The sequence below is a fragment of the Aspergillus bombycis genome (genome assembly GCF_001792695.1).
Source record: "Aspergillus bombycis strain NRRL26010 chromosome Unknown contig00008, whole genome shotgun sequence".
NCBI lineage: Eukaryota > Fungi > Ascomycota > Eurotiomycetes > Eurotiales > Aspergillaceae > Aspergillus > Aspergillus bombycis.
In genome coordinates, this window is record NW_019170010.1 from 66,560 (window position 1) to 83,326 (window position 16,767).

Sequence of the window (16,767 nt, forward strand, 5' to 3'; positions counted from 1 at the left end):
TTCATGATCATGGTTCAATACTCTGGTACTATGCCAAATCGGGATTGGTGGATCCCTGGCTGACCGCCTACCTTCTTGGGCCAGAGGTTGTTTCCTCCGGTGATTCGCAGCAACAAAAAGTCCGACCATGTTCATCCCATCGAAGGTCATAAGAGAATGGATCCCCTTGCTTCATCTCATCAAGCAACGGGGGAGGGAATGATTTTGTCTCCAGGGACACATTCCCTATCCGAGAGCTCTTACACAGCACATCCACGTTTTCTTGAACTACAGGAAGAGCTCCGAAGTGCTCTTTTCACAGCTGTCTCTGATGCCACTCCAAAACAGTACCTCGTCCAAGCGACAACTGAGCCCGTACTCTCCGAGCTCCGACATGACGTAGATCTCTTTGCGAGGTCTCCCGTACCCAAGCCTCGTTTGATAAACTATCTGAAGAACTGGATCACAGAATGCGCACCTTATCTCGACAAATTTGACGAGGCTCGCCACTTTGGGGTCCACATTCCTATCTTAGCGCGAGAATCCCCCGGATTATTCTACGCCATCCTTGCCTTTTCTGCCCGGCAGACGGAAAGGAAAGCGGGTCTCCGCAACTGCCATGACAGCCTCGAGCTCTATCAGGAGTCAATCCGTTGGGTATCGCCCGGCCTGCAAGCAAAGGATCCAAATGTGCTGGTGACCGCCTGTGTCTTAGCGGTCATGGAGTTAATGTCCGTCAGTCCACAAGACTGGAGACGTCACGTGGATGGCTGTGCGGCTTTATTTGATTGCTTCAATATAAACGGATTTTCTGGAGGTCATTTACAGGCTGTATTCTGGTGCTATGTCCGCATGGAGCTGTGTGGAGTAATCGTTTCAAACGGTGCAGAGAGGACGGTTCTTCCTCTCGACAAGTGGGTTCCTACTGTATCTCTGGGCCAGGCGTCCGAAAGTATTGAGGATAATGAAAAACGAGTCCGAGAGCTATTCTTAGAACAGAGCCGCCTAACTCCAGATATGCACGCAAACTGGGCCGTATATCTGTGCGCCAAAGCATGCGATCTAGTGTGCAGGCGCACAAGGTACTTAGAGCTAGGGGAATACGACACTACTGACCCGCGACCGTTCCATGAGCAATGGAACCGACTGTGGGACGAGCTGCAATATTGGCTGGAACAACGGCCGCTAGCAATTCTCCCGACCAAGTCTACCAACATGCAGGGAGATCGAATGTTTCCGGAGATTTTCTATGCTCATCAGGCAGCTATCTCCAGTAATCAATTGTATCACACGGCCTGTATCCTGTTGCTGGAGATCAGACCCCCTACCGCATTGCTCTCCTCCAGTCACCTAGGCTCCTCAGTTTGGCATGCAAGGAGGGTGTGCGGCATTTCGCTGACCAACCCACACCCGGGTAACCTCATTAATGCTATTCAGTCCTTATACATTGCTGGGAAGCTTTTGAGCCATCGGCGTGAACACATAGCTGTGGCTAAGCTCTTCAAAGTCATCGAGCAAACCACAGGATGGGGGGCGCTGTGGCGACTTAGGGACCTTGAAGCAGTCTGGGGCTATGAGACAAACGAGATTCTATCAGTGATTTGAGTAGGCAGGTGTTGCCGTTGCCACCACCGTGAACCTTGGTTCTTTTCAAGTGCGATGGGACTCTCTGCTGCGCAAACAGCCAACACTCCGTTGGTTACGAGAACGCATCTGGATGTGCAAGGGTTCACACCTGCACGTATTGAAAGGTTACATCTATGAAGCAGGCGATTTGTGCACACCTGACGTATGATCGATGGCTCTGGCTTCAGAAACATCAGTTGCCCGGTTATCCGAGGTACGTTAAATGGCACTAATGCATGAAAGTGATTATATTAGCTTCGGTCCTGAATGAGCGATGCTATCGATCCAATATTCATAATGGTCAAGTCATCATCATTCAACGTCTAGTATTGCATTATACATATATTTCCAATATCGTGAGCACACCGGAAGCTCCTCACAGATTATCCCGGTTTATACCTGCTCGAGATGTGACCCATAACTATCTTTCTCGGTGGGTATCGGCCCCTTGGACAATCGTTCGAGGCATGCGGTCAAGCCAACCTCTCTCTGTGCTTCACGCAGCATCTCGGCGTCCTGCTCCCCGGTATTGCTCTTGAAAACCCGGTCCATCTCCTCAAGCGACGCATTCTTGGTCTCCGGTAGGAAGAACCACACCCAGACCATGCCAACGGCCAGGAACACGGCAAAGAAGATATATGTGCCCCATGCCCATGCTTCTAGCATGGGTGGTACAAAGAAGGCGATGGCAAAGTTGTTGATCCAGTTGCTAAACGCTCCGATGGAGGCACCTTTAGCACGAATAGAGAGAGGGAAGATTTCCGAAACCAAAGTCCATGAACACGGACCCCAGGTGGCACCAAAGCCGGCGATATAGAGCCAGATAAGTGCTGTTGCCTTAGTTAGCCCAATCTGGATTCATGTAGAGCTAGTAACAATGGAGGTGAAATGAGGGTACTTACCGACAGCACTCCAACCCGCGGCCTCGTGAGAAGGCCAATCGTGCCGGAATTTGGCCACGATTACACCAACAATTACCATACTGAGTAACATCACCAACGAGCCGACTAAGAGCATCGGCTTTCGACCGACTTTGTCGATGATCAACTGGTGCTAATTAGTGAAATGTGCGATTGTGGACGGATTTGGGGTTTCGATGCCATACCATGCCCGGCATCGTGCTGATGAGGAAGACCACGCCAGTCACTCCAGTCGCCAAGAGAGCAACAGTGCCACTCGTAAGTCCAAGACTGGTGAAAACATTAGACGCGTAGTAAATAACTGTACGTCTTGTTAGCAGCGTTGCGAGCGGGCTGGGAGAAAAGAGACCTACTGGCATCGACACCACTCCATTGCTGAAAAAACATAACCAGCCATGCAGTGCAGACCCGTTTGAAGTTGCCCATGGTCCGGAAGCAATTCGCATATTGTGCGATTTGGCTCATCCAAACGCTCTTCTTTTCTCTTTCGGCCAGCCAGGGTGTCGCTTTGGCAAAAGCCCTCTTTTCAAACAGAGCTTCAGCCTTCATCTCCAAAAACTCCACCTGAACCAGCTCATGGTCCTGGGGCAGCTTTCGTATCCAGGCCAGCGTGGCGAGGGCCTCTTCATTCCGGTCCTGTTTGACCAGCCATCTGGGAGAGAATGGCATGAACCAAATGCCACAGGCAAGGCAAACGGCAGGGATACCTTGGACGATAGAAGGCAGGCGCCATGCCATGTCCGACTGCGTCGCGCCCGTACCTCCAATGTAGTTACTTCCGTAACCCACCCAGAAGGAAATCATGATTCCGAGGATGGTGGCAAATTGATAGAAAGACACCAACAGCCCACGCATCTCGGGCGCTGCCAATTCGGCATTGTACAAGGGGCCGACACCGCTAAACAGACCGACTCCTACACCCGTGAAGAATCGTCCGGCGTACAAGAGTGACGGATTGCCGTTCGTGGCACCAACGTAAAGATAACTCCCGAGGATCACCCAGCAGCATGCGACGAACATGGTGTACTTTCGTGAAAAGACTTCTCCCAAAACACCTGCAGACAAGGACCCGACAACTCCGCCCAACTGGAGAATTGAAGTCAACCAGCCGGTGGCTGTGGAAGAGTCCACCACGGAGGGGAAGTTCTCTTTGAAACGAGTCATGACCAAAGACTGTCCCAGCACACCTTGCTGGTAGCCATACTCAAAACCACCAAAGCTAAATCGTGTGTCAGTTCGGTGGGCAAGATGCTATTGATATCAAAGGCAACCTACGAGGCAAAGAATGCGATAAAAAGCACCTTGGGGTTATTCGCCAGGGACCGCCACATCGATGTTTTGACAACCTGAACATGCTGGAAGTCATTGGCCTCCCGCTCGGAGGACATGTCGACGGCCATTGTGACAAGGGGTTTTCATGTAGCGAAGGAGGATGAGTCCGGGGGACATTCCGGGGAAGGGACCGTGTGGGATCTGGGGAAATATATATGTCCCATTTTCCCCTTGATCTTCCATCCACTCACGGAGTGACCCATAATGGCCGAAAAACCTTCTCCGCCAGGTGACACGATGAATTGAATTTTTATTTTTATTTTTATTTTTTAATTTAACTTTCTATGGAGACTGCAGAGTTCGGGGCTTATTTTTTGCCGCCACCTTGGCGATGGCATGTTGCCGAACGCACGTTGTTTCTCTACAACGAGGGGTCTGGAGCCTCTGTTTCCCAAATTGGGACGATCGGGCGATTTCATTTCCTGGTTTCACGTGGTGCATTAGGGCTAAAGTTAGGTAATAATTTCCCCCCTCGTGAGTCAAGCCCCAGCGTCGGGACGAAGGGACAAGCTCATCTCTGCTAGCATGTTAGTGGGTGAGACTGCTGCTTGGCACGGCGTTGAGTCGGGTTTAACCCGTTGCTATCCTCACCCTAATCAACTTTGACGGTGTTAAGCTCTATTTCGGCTAATAAAGAGCCTGCTGAGAGGCTATGGAGGAGGAGCAGTGTTATGGTACAGCACTTCCTGCTCGGCTTTTGCTACCATTGTTGCGTGTCGCGGGGCATGTAAAACCTTAGTCGAAAAGTCGCGCCAAGAAAAGTCTCTGGTCCGTCGTCCGTCCGGATGCTTCTCCAGTTTTTCGCCTCCGGGCCCCACTCCGGACAATTATTCATTTTTGGGGTGCGGAGGCTCGACGTCCTCTTTTCGGCGACCCTTCTCCATAATCTTGCAGACAACAACAACACCGTCAACGCGCTATGCCGCCCAGCAGACCAACTCCGGCCAAACAAAAACGTGTCCGTACGGGATGTTGGACATGTCGTCGGCGGAGAAGGAAGTGTATGGCATTTCCCCACATGTTTCATGATCCGGTCGCTGACCCCATGATTTCGCAGGCGACGAAGGAAAACCTCGCTGTGAAAATTGCGAGGCGAAGGGTTTTTCGTGTCGGTATGGCGCCGATCTTACCTTTGTATCCGTGCCAAACCCACGGATCCAGTCCCCCAAAGGGCCGGCTACTAGGCTAAATTATAACACGATCGAAGTAGGGTGGCTTCATGCGTTCGGTGGCATCGCATCTGCTGATGGATTGGTAGTTTATTGATGACCGCCCAGCGACGTCAGACATCACATCGAACTGTGGACCTTGTACAAATGGCCAGGGGACTGACACGGGACCAGTTCCGCCTGCGAGTGCTTCCCAAAGCGCTATCATCGAACAACCGGCTCAACAGGCCACTGCTGAGCATGTCGACAGTGAAGAATTCAACCGACCTGCATATCCTTCCGGCGTGGATGCCGATATCTCCCGGGAGTCCACTTTTTCGGATTCTAGTACTGCCTCCCAGCTCCAACAGAACCGGGGTACCGTTGCCAAGAGTCGGGCTCTGGCGTACGCTTCGGGCAATTGCAGCTCTAGCTCCCGATTTCCCATCACCAGCAACCCGGTTCATCCCATCCCGACCAGTGGAGTCGATGAGATTGGCCTACTGCGTTACTTTCGCTACCATCTGGCCCCATGGATTGATATCGGAGATCCCGACTGCGGTTTTGAGATCCAGGCATTGCTCCTTGCAAAAACTGAGCGACCACTGTTGGCTGCCATCATGGCGCTTGCCTTGACTCATTCTTCACTTCAGCGGCATGGAAACGCCATCGGTGTGAGTGCTACATTGCAGGACGAGGCGGAACGTGGACTCGCCCTCGCGGACGATCCGATCAAGTCAATGGGACTAGCCCTCTTGATGTTGCACGACTTCTTCCTCTCCCATCCGCGACAATGGCGGGACTTTCTACGAGCTCGTACTCGTGGATTGAGTAGTCTTGATTTTGCAAGTACCCCACAGGGTGTGCTAAACCAGCCCTGGTGGCTACTCCACTCTCGAATTGGTACGCTATCCCATTTTCATCAACAAATTGGCAAGGCTGACTTGACACCTGTACCGAAGATCTTGCTGCCGGCATCATTAGTGCAAAAGCGCCATTGATGTCATACCGCTCCCAATTACTACCTGATGGCCCTTTCCCCCTAGTGCCACAACAACGACCGTCCAAATGGGTCTTCTTGCGTGTTTTGCTTCTTTTAGCGGACACTTTGTCCCTGGCCTTCAGCCAGATGATACAGTATCCCCAAGTCCCGAACGTGGAGGACAGCTAGCCGTGCACACCTTACTTCAAACGGATTTTACGTCACGATGGACGTCTCTCTGGACCAATTGTCAGGAATGGTACCACAACCGCCATGTGGAGATGCGGCCGGTTCTAGACATTCGTGGTGTGGAGGCAGATGAGATTAATTCTGGGAACTGCTCATCTTGTCCTATTCTTATCTACACGTCACCTCTTGCCCTTTTGGCCAACATTATCTACCACATATCTTCATTCCTCTTACTTATTCACAGGCCAAGGCTACTGAAGACGATCGCAGGTCCGAGACGTTTCGCCTCGCGCATCTGGCACGCGCAAGCCATCACAGGAATTGCTACGAGCAATGCGTTCAAGGAGCAGTGGGATCCGATCCTGATCGCTAGTCTTCTTACCATAGCACCAGAGATGACCCACACATCGCAGCAATCAATCCTACTCGACCTACTTGGTAGTATTGCTACCACCACTGGAATTAAGCTAGATTCTGAGATAGACGACTTGCGATCGTGCTGGAACATTTCACAATACGATGAAGACGCGGTAGAGTGACTGGTAAAGTATTCGTTATCATTTGCTCTTGATTTTATTCCGTGGGTATTGCGTCATCTTATTGGCGGCCTGTGATCTCATATGCAAATGGGATACTTTCGATTGCACCCTTTCTCTGCACACAAATGGCGGCTGCCTGATTCGCCTGCTGTACGGCAGACTCGATCAAAGCGTCAAAGTCCTCGAGAGGCTGTCCGGTGGCAGCATACTTTGCAAATTCAGCTGAGAAGTACCCCACAAAGGTATCTCCAGCGGCGGTGGTGTCCACCACATTCTCAACATGCACGCCGCGAACAGAACCGTTTCGGCCAGTTGCTGTCGAGAAGAACACCCCCTTCGCACCGAGCGTGATTAAAACGATGGGAATCTTAGCCACCCGGTGGAAAAGCGGAGCCAACAACTCCGGCTGCAGGTCAGCTTCGGTTTGAGATGTCACGGGGAAATCAGGAATCGATTCCGCCATCTGGATAGTCTCCGTTTCATTCATGATCAAGACCGCTGTGCCGGATAGAGCAGCCAGGGGAATTCCCTCCGGATATACGGGCGCAATATTCAAAACAACATTCGTTGGATTCTCAGTCCGATTATAATGCTGCATCAGACCAATCACAGTGGACCTGGGAATCTCTCCCTGCAGAACCACGACCTGCGGCGAAGCAGGACATTGTGTCTGGACGGTGGAAAGGATCTTATCAACATCATTCATTCCATCATGGTTTGCTCCCGGCACCACCACAATGCGATTCTCCCCTTGCTCGCCTTCTTCCACGATGATAGTCGCCGAGCCCGTTTGGCAGTCTGTCCTCTGCTCGATCCCCGTGGTGTCCACCCCTGACCTTTCTAATGCTGGCTGTAACATGGACGGATAATATGGATCATTTGCACCGACAGCTCCGATCATGCTCACCGCCACATCTTGTCGGGCTTTAGAACTGAAAGCCGCTCGTGCACATGCAACCGCTTGGTTGGCACCTTTACCGCCTGCATCGATAGACAGGGAGGATCCCGTCAGCGTTTCGCCAGGCCCGGGACACCGCCGGGCATATGTGACGAAGTCGATGTTGAGGGACCCGATGACACAAATTTGTGGTTTTGAGGCCATTTTTAAATACAACGAACTCTTTTTTCTTTCTGCGTTCTCTTTGAACCGAATCTCGCAATTCTTAACTGCAGTATAAATCCCGGTTGATTTTCGTAATTCTCAGCAACACGTAAGAAAAAAGGCGCAAGGATCAAACAAAGAAACCCCTCCCAAACTCATCAGATTTTAAATATTCCTCTCCCGACGTTACTAACAAAATCCACCCTGAAAACCCACCACAAAATGTATATGTCACCAACATCCCTCCATGAATGTAACCCAGAGCCCTACCCCTGTTACGCTATACCCAATCAGGTCAACATAGCCTACACAGTCGTCGGACGGGCCGCGGCATGCCAGATTGTGACCCGCCGGCCCGACCAAGCGTAGGCTACATTGTCCAGAATAGGTCTAGCGCACGGGTACCGAGAGGGATTTTTTCGGCGGCGGGGTACCGCTGTTCGGGTTGGCTTTTCTGCTGTTTTACTCCCGTGTGTGTGGGGTAAGTGCTACGGGGTTAAACATTGGCATTGTTATGGAGGGTCTCGTGGAGGGTAGAGTTTTTCAACCGGGTTTGTTTGATGGGGCTTTGGTGGCAGGTTACGTCATTTTTATTGTTTTAGTTGGGTTATTTTCGTGTTTGCGTCAGACTTGATTAGGCCGGGTGGATATATATTTTGTCGCAGGTGGGGTCGTTAAGTATTTCCTAGCTCCCTATAGATATGAGGATATGCGGATGAGAGAAGAGGAGATCCAGACCATCACCTACATGGCAAAGTAGGCTTCCAACAGGATATCTAAAAGTTGAACAATCTGGATAGAGGGACTACTGACTTGGGCGTTAAGAGCACTAGACAGTATAACAATCCTGCTCCTTGTTTCTATTATTTCTTTTTGGCAATAAATACAGCCTCCTCTGAAATTGCGAATATTTTTCGCCAGCTGGGACTGAATTACTATACAGCTGGCACAGCAAAGGATGTGATATTCTGCCGCGATGTGTGGTACGCAAATGGAGAGCCCGGTAAAGAGAAAGTAATTGTTAAAGTCGAGGTGCAACCAGGCATACTCCCGGGACAGTCAGTCTACGGAACTCCAAGGCTTGAGGCCCTCTCAGGATCAGAAGTTTGTTTCGTGATGTTTGAGGTAACTTAAACTGTTTCTGTGCGCACACCTCTTGGCCACTCTCTAACCTACCGGGCGATTCTAAAGATAGAGCACCCTGTTTTAGAACGAGGTAATTCGACATCGACTATGTCACTGAGCCTTGACAGTATCGTTAATCCTGGGACGATCATCCTCACATGTATTGATGGAAGAACAAAGCGTTTGAATCTCCATAGAAATATCTCAGCTGGGAACATTTAAAAGATCAAACATGGCATGCCAACTGGCACTGCCGGTGAAACAGATTCAAAAGGTTATTTACAAATATCTTTTAATTAGAGTTGATGGTGATCAGGGTTATCGCTCAAGACGTGTCGTTTTTAGCAACACACCGAAAGGCGGGCTGAGTTTGCGTACCACAGAGTTATAGGACACTGTTGAGGAACGACGCAGCATAGCCTAGCAGGTGAATAACTTCGGATAATATTGTAATAAGCAAAATCTTAATAGCATGACTTATGTTCTATGAAACATATTATATCGTTTTTCTCTAACAGCGAATGCTGCCCCTCGCCGTGTTGTCGTCCCACATTTCCAACTAGATATATACATACATTAAATCCTCTCACCGTACCGAGTGGTCTTCCCTCCTGTTGTGGCTGGCTGGGAAGTATCGGCATTCAGAGAGTCAATTAGCGGTTTTGGAAATTGGTCTATGGCCCCAATGTCGTCACACCATTTGGTCCGCGAGCCTCGAGGCTTTCTCAGTATGCAATGACGGACTCTACGACTCTACTGGGGCCATAGGTTCGATACTCTGATGAGCGAGCTGGACACACCTAACTGTAGATCTGCGTGACACGAAGGGCAGGATGCTGGTTGATCCTGGAACATGGAGCTGGTATTGGTGTCTGTGGGTTGCGAAAGAGATAAGACTTTCTTTGAGGGAATGGAGACATATGGAATCCGTCAAGAAATGGATTTGGCCTTTTTGGCCGATACTAATAAATGAATTGTAGGTTAACTATTGCATTTCTGTCTTTTTAGGGTATCGGGCGACTATGCCTGATTCAGTATACACACCCTACCTGAGCGCCGGACGCTTTACCTGATACGGAAGTTCCCTCACCTCTACCGAAGCGAAATGCATCTATATATGCTCTCTATGGACAATAACAGGAGAGGTATTCTTGTTTTCTGTGGTTATAAAGTCGGTAGCCCAGAGATCTATGATAACAGCCTTCAATTTTCCGTCCTCAGCCCTGTTGGGCAGACTACTATGGAGATCCTTCGACACCCTGTGAATACCCTATCTGGTAGTCACTATGCCTGGAGCGCAGCCGAATGGGACGACTTTCTAGCACTTACACTATTTTCTTTGATAGCTGCAACACTTCTTCTCGATTCTTCTCTCTTCAACAAGGATCCTTTGCAGCACATTTGGTACGAATATCCTCAAGGAGCAAAAGCCCAAGAGAAGTCGTCCACCGACATAAACATTACCCAAGTTTTGAAAGATCAGGTGGGTACTCTGATAGAATTCACTTAATTTGAAGGGCTGATTATATTTGACACAGGGCAAAGACATTATTATTTTCTACGGTACACAGTCAGGGACAGCATATGAACTAGCCAGATATCTCAGTCGCACGATCTTTCAGCGGTTCTCGAAAGCAGCCCTAGTCGCAGATATTTCTGACTACAACTATGACTGTTTATCTACAGTTCCTTCGGACGTGATTGTCCTCTTCATTTTGTCAACATATGGAGAAGGAGACCCACCAGATAATGCCATCCGGTTCGATGAGTGGTTAGACAAGGAGCTACCAAAGCAGCAACCTACAAGAGCAAGCCTTGCAAACTTGCGATTTGCCATACTAGGCTTGGGCAATCGTAATTATAAGTATTACAACCAATTTGCCAAGAAGGTGCAGAATGCACTCGAGAAAGCTGGAGGTACGGCTATTATGGATCTGTCATTGGCGGACGATTCGAATGGACAAACAAGGGGAGACTATTCCGAATGGGCCGCTCAGCTCCAGCAAGCCTTTGTTGACCGCTGTCAAATCGAAGAACAACCGAGGCCGTATGAGTCTGCGCTGGAAATCGTTGCGTGTGAGTCATTCACTGACAACCTGCCAACAACCCAACCGATAGACCTTCGGCACCGATCAAAACTGAGAGCATCAGCCTCAGCAATCTACTCAGCCAACATTGTATCAATTACAGACCTCACACCGCAGGCACAGACAAAAGCGCTGCACATCGAGGTTGATATCAGTCATCTGCCGCGAGTCAAGTACAACGTCGGCGATCATCTCCTAATCTGGCCTGAGAACAGAGCAGAGGGAGTACAGCGACTGGGTCGAATTCTTGGAATAGATGATGCTGAGATGCATCGACCTTTGGAAATTAGGAGCAAAGACTCGGAAATCAAGGCCCTGTGGCCACATCCAATCACAATCCATACGCTATTCAAACACCACCTGGATATTGCAGGCCTCGCGTCGAGAGACATGATATTGGCTCTGAAGGAGTTTGCAGATAGTAAGACTTCCGAGGCTGCATTGGATGAGATGGCTCGCAACTATCGACGCTTGTCTCTCATGCGTCGCCTCGACTTGGAATCTATACTCCTTGCTGCTGCGGGGCCAAGGGGAACCTGGAAGATCCCCCTGTCTTTTCTTCTGGAGAATCTTAATCCACTTAAGCCACGATACTACTCAGTTTCATCTGCTCCTGCTGTCAGTCCGAGAAAAATCACGCTGACCGTTGCGATGAAAGAGGTCACCCTCAGCGCTGAAGAATCGATACTAGGATTGACCTCTAGATTCTTCCTCGAGATGCAGCAATCGCTGTCATCATCATCAAACGCGCGAGACAATGCTGGTCCTCTAAATACCAGTGTGTGGTGCGCATTGCGGAAATCTAAATTCAAGCCCCCGACTTCCAACATGCAGCCCATTATCATGGTCGCGAACGGAACTGGCATTGCGCCATTTATGGGATTTCTCCGCCATCGACTGCGCAAGTTTGAGATCGACGGAAAAGTGGGCAAGATGCTTCTTTTTTACGGCTGCAAGAATGAGACAACTCATCTGTACAGAGACGAAATTCAAAGGATTCAGAGTGCTTTTGGTGATCAGCTGCGGCTCGTTACGGCGTACTCCCAGAAAGGAGATGGGTATGTACAAGATCAAGTGAGGTCGTACGGCGAGGAAACGGAAGATTTACTGTGTGATGGAAAGGCAAATGTATACATGTGCGGGTCAGTCAATATGGCTGGCAGTGTTCGGGAGGAGCTTCTAATGATAATCCAGAAAAGGGAGAACTGGTCGGAGACACAAGCGCACGAGTTCGAGGGGACGCAATTGCGCATGCGGAAATGGCAACTTGATGTGTGGGGTTAGAGATTAGATGCATCGCGATAGTCTTATCACTACTCTTGAGAACCAATCTTGAGCACTTTACTCCGCAATCATAGCTTAGTGTTAAGTAATCTCCCCAGCGTGGGTATGCTATACCCTAGCCCTCCTTTAGAAAGAAACGCTTTACAATTGCTTTTGACATTGTATACAAGGAGGGACTACTTATACTGAATTCATCCTAGAAATAGATTCTCCATGGAGTATCATAATGCTGCGATAAATGTGTACTAGATAGAAGATTTTGTATTCCGTGATTTTTACATCTTCTCTTAAATGTAGAATTCGGGTTTTGCTCGGATGCATATATTTGTGATTTAGATCCACAGCCACACCAGCATATTGGGTATAGCTCTCTAGTCGTTATTTGGCTAGCGAGATTCACTATACCAGAGAGTCATCGTATATCGGATCGGGTAACTGTTCCCCATGCAGAAGACGGGCCCGTGTATGGGTCGGTTAGGGCTTTGCGTTCGGCGCAACAATCAAGCTGCAAACTTCGCCTTGTTTTATACCTCACTCAATCGTAGCCATATGACGTTTCCCCGCATGTTATAGACCCCCGCGTTTCAATTGTCTAGGATTTATGGTGCAGCTCGTGAGATCATGTTAACAGAAAGCCCCATCAACGCCTGTGTGCCCAAGGCGCCACGGTATTCGCTGAGCAATTGAACTTCTCTTGAAGTTGATCATTTTCCCATCATGTTTACTCGGACAGAAAGCTCAGCTAGTACATCAAGCCCCTTCTTTGGGCTAACCGGGGGTTGGCTGCAAATCGTACCCTGGAAGACATTGATGCGTACTACCGTTCCAATCCTCCCCTCATTATCACGGGGGATCTTGACGCTATTTCTACCAAGCGGCCTCTGAAGCATATTCAGCATCAAGACGAGGAAATACAAATGAGGAAGGAGCACGGCTCAATGAAGATGGAAGACGGTGAAGTCGAGCACGTGGAGTGAGGACGAGTTTTGAACAGGCAGCTTGAGTAATGAAAGCAGAATTTTTAGTTGTCTGTCAGGCTTAAGGCATCCTTATGTCCCCGGTTTGGCGATGCGTGAATGGAAGTGGTTCGCATAAGAAGATAGTCTACCTAGCGAAGCATTCTATCGCACCTCCTCGAACTTATGTCATTAAGCTCAATCCATATACTTCTACTGCAGATTGCACACTTTTATCAATACTAGCTATATCTATAGAAGAAAAAATAAGGAAAAAAGAAAAACATACAACAGGAGGGATTCGCTGGTGGTCACCCACCCAACTACTAACCTCCCGGCGTGTGGCTTAAGTACGGCTGAGCGGACGGGAAGCCCTGTTCTCCACACCCTATGGTCGTATGTACTAGCTTAGTCGAAGTAAAGGCTTAACTTGAGGCCGTTACCACGTCACTCCACTGTGTTCGTTTACATGGTCAGCTATGAAAGGCCACTCTGCTGTGGCAGGCGACCCAGCATTACAAACTCATAGCCAATGCTGCAGACGCTGCCTGATGATTTAGTTGCAACTTAACGCAATGCGGAGTCGGTTAGGGCTCAAACGAACCATCGACCGGGATTCCGGATTTGGTAAAGCACCCATTAAACGGGTATCCATACTTGATCTGGTATAGTTGCCCAATTACGTGGATACGATCCGTGTATAGATGCTTGATTTGTAGCTGGCAGGGTAGAACATGAAGAGATCTACTTCGTAATTACATACCCGAGAACCTTTCGGAGATGTAGAGTAGCAGTCCTGCACCTACTACCATGCTTTTTTCTCTTTGCGTCACGCGACCGATGTCAGCCTTGGGGCTATAAGTATAGTCATTTTGACCATGACATGCAATCAAGCTCGTCCTAACTCAGAAGCAACACGCCAACCATGTATGGGTTTCTTGCCATTGCTCTGGCAGCGTCGCTGCTATTCACACACCTCATAATATATCCGCTTGTGGTTTATTTTCTGGATCGCAAAGGCTTACGTCGGTACCCTGCTATGAGTTTGCTTGCGGGAGTCACCAACATCCCTTATATGATCGAAAGCGCCCGGGGGGCACGCTCCCGGCGTTTAGCGGGGTTGCATAGCAAGCATCCTGTCCTACGAATCGGTCCTAATGCGCTTTCATATGGTGATGTGAGGGCGATCAAGGTGCGTCAAGAACGGACATCGATGGCTGTTGCGAAAACTTCCAACATTGACGTGAAATAATGCCAGGACATGTACGGACACTCCACCAAGTGTATCAAGGACGACTTCTACCAGTTGCTTTCCGGGAGCCATCATAACCTTGCCGATGTCGTCGACAAAAAAGAACATCATCGAAAGCGAAAGGTTCTCTCGAGCGCGTATGCCCTCAAAAATTTAGAGGAGTGGGAGTTCAAAGTAGTGGACAAGATTACCAAGTTGTGCAATCAATTTGATAAACGATGTCCTGCAGGAAAGCAGCGTTCAAGCGACACTGAGACGAATATCATTGATTGGCGGGCTTGGTCCAACTTCTTCACCATGGATGCGATCGCAGATATTGGATTAAACTCTAATCTTGGATTCCTGGGTCAGGGCAATGACATTACAATCTCGGAATCCCTCGACGGTAGTACTCGCTCTGTCAGCTATCGGGGCTCTCTTCATAACCAGCTGCAGGCTCAATCACAGCTGGTATGGGCATACGGGTGGTATAAATCACTGGTCAGATGGGGTAAGAGATTGCCAACTCGCTATCAAGCCCTCATATCTACAGGTGAAGGGTTTGATGGGATTGTGGTCCACCAGGTGCGCAAAAGACTGAAGCGGTATCATGACGGCGAGAAGCTCGATGACTTCTTCCAAGCGTTGATGGAATCAAAAGATGGAAGTCCTAACCATCTTCCATTTGGAGAAATTGTGGCCGAAATATCTATCATGCGTAAATACACCTATTTCTGATAATACGATTGCGAACATGAAAAGCTCACAGAGTCACCTCTTAGTTAACGCTGGTTCCGTGTCCACTGCCGTGGCAATAAACAACGCAATCTATAACTTACTTAGGAATCCAAAAGTACTCTCGCGCCTTCGGGAGGAAATTGATACAGTGGCGGACGAGGGCGAGGTTGCAATCGCATATGACAAGGTGAAAGACCTGCCTTACCTCCGAGCCTGCTTGGACGAAAGCTTGAGAATTCTACCGCCGACACCGTTTAATCTGCCCCGCAAGACACCCCCCGAGGGTTGCGAGATTCTTGGACAGTGGGTTCCAGGAAATACTACCGTTTCAATGTCATCGTACGTCGCACATCGTGATACGAACGTCTTCCCCGACCCGGAGGTCTTCCGTCCTGAGCGCTGGCTCGGCGAGGCAGGCAAGCAATTGCAGCCGTACTTTATCACCTTCAGTGCAGGTGCCCGCGGCTGCATTGGTAGAAACATTAGTTACCTGGAGCAAACTACCATTGTAGCGTCCATTATCAATCGTTACGACCTTGAGCTTGCCGACCCGTCGGTGGAACAAAGTAGCTATGAGCACTTGAATATGAACCCTGGCCCGCTGTATCTGAAGGTAAGGCTACGGGGGCAGGGTTAGAATGAGACAATATCAGCAGTGACGGAATATTCCACTTTCTTGGGAACATATTCACCTCACAGTGTCGGTTACTCGGTCTAGGTACACAGATATCCTTTCTGCTCTATCCGTCTTGCATGATTCGTTTGTTCTCCTTGCTCGATTTGATTATATTACACCGTTATCTAATAGCAATCCTCGACATCTTTGTACCGCAAAATCCTTTCCTAATAGCTGAACTGAGCATCTTGGTTTTAAGCACCGATAGGGTTGACGTAGTCTACATAGGGCATGTAATGCGGGGGTACCAGACACGGGAAGGTTGACCGAGAGCCGATGCCCGGTGGTTAAATGCGGGGGACTTCGAACTTCTTCTCCCTCCCCGGTTTCATCCCCGATCGGCATATCCTCCCCTGCTGCTTTCTCAAGTGCTTTCTCTATGGTAATCCATCCGATCTACCCGTCATACCTCAAGTATGGATATGTCAAGGTTGCCGCGATATCAAGCTTGGTATACTTCTCCTCTCAATTCTCCGGTTAAATCGGGACCAAGAGTAGCACAATGCTAATCGAGTCATGGAAGTGACCGCTGTCGAGTACGACACACCCGTTGTAAGCTCAAGTTCATGCTTCATGATATCGCTTTCCACTGAGGCGAGAACAGGTAATCGAACCGTAGGAAATCAACCTTGCCTAAGCTGTAAAAAGGCTAAGGCAGCATGTACCAGTGAAAAGAGAACAATCTTTCGCATAGCTCGGTTTTCTCCAGGGTCATTTGCTTCCGCCACGAACAATATCCTAGAAACCGAGATAACCCGAGACTCTTCGGTACCAGGATGTTCCGTAGAGGCCAGCAGCATGGGCATTGCTGGTACGCCAGTGGTAGCACGACCAACCACCAGTGATCGACAGG

The 16,767-nt window shown here is 49.3% G+C and overlaps 6 protein-coding genes across 6 annotated transcripts; 4 read left to right on the top strand and 2 right to left on the bottom strand.

Moving 5' to 3' along the window:
* Nucleotides 1-156: 156 nt before the first annotated feature.
* Nucleotides 157-1,584, top strand: ABOM_001636 (putative C6 transcription factor; the record flags this gene model as incomplete). Its single annotated transcript, XM_022528766.1, has 1 exon — nt 157-1,584. One exon carries the CDS (start codon nt 157-159, stop codon nt 1,582-1,584), a length of 1,428 nt encoding a protein of 475 aa, XP_022393316.1.
* A 414-nt stretch (nt 1,585-1,998) lies between these two features.
* Nucleotides 1,999-3,925, bottom strand: ABOM_001637 (sugar porter family MFS transporter; the record flags this gene model as incomplete). The annotated part of the gene is made up of 5 exons (XM_022528767.1): nt 1,999-2,435; nt 2,508-2,658; nt 2,711-2,826; nt 2,879-3,744; nt 3,801-3,925. 5 exons carry the CDS (start codon nt 3,923-3,925, stop codon nt 1,999-2,001), a joined length of 1,695 nt encoding a protein of 564 aa, XP_022393170.1.
* Nucleotides 3,926-4,642: 717 nt separating this feature from the next.
* Nucleotides 4,643-6,715, top strand: ABOM_001638 (uncharacterized protein; the record flags this gene model as incomplete). The annotated part of the gene is made up of 5 exons (XM_022528768.1): nt 4,643-4,856; nt 4,915-5,063; nt 5,116-5,908; nt 5,968-6,161; nt 6,242-6,715. The coding sequence occupies 5 exons, from the start codon at nt 4,643-4,645 to the stop codon at nt 6,713-6,715; spliced, it is 1,824 nt and encodes a 607-aa protein (XP_022393311.1).
* A 58-nt stretch (nt 6,716-6,773) lies between these two features.
* Nucleotides 6,774-7,817, bottom strand: ABOM_001639 (ribokinase; the record flags this gene model as incomplete). The annotated part of the gene is made up of 1 exon (XM_022528769.1): nt 6,774-7,817. The coding sequence occupies one exon, from the start codon at nt 7,815-7,817 to the stop codon at nt 6,774-6,776; it is 1,044 nt and encodes a 347-aa protein (XP_022393310.1).
* A 2,365-nt stretch (nt 7,818-10,182) lies between these two features.
* Nucleotides 10,183-12,313, top strand: ABOM_001640 (NADPH cytochrome P450 oxidoreductase family protein; the record flags this gene model as incomplete). Its single annotated transcript, XM_022528770.1, has 2 exons — nt 10,183-10,425; nt 10,481-12,313. The coding sequence occupies 2 exons, from the start codon at nt 10,183-10,185 to the stop codon at nt 12,311-12,313; spliced, it is 2,076 nt and encodes a 691-aa protein (XP_022393259.1).
* A 1,866-nt stretch (nt 12,314-14,179) lies between these two features.
* ABOM_001641 (cytochrome P450) lies at nt 14,180-15,875 on the top strand (the record flags this gene model as incomplete). The annotated part of the gene is made up of 3 exons (XM_022528771.1): nt 14,180-14,461; nt 14,528-15,218; nt 15,283-15,875. Coding segments are annotated over 3 exons (1,566 nt in total), but the record flags the coding sequence as incomplete, so codon positions are not given.
* Between the last annotated feature and the right edge of the window lie 892 nt (nt 15,876-16,767).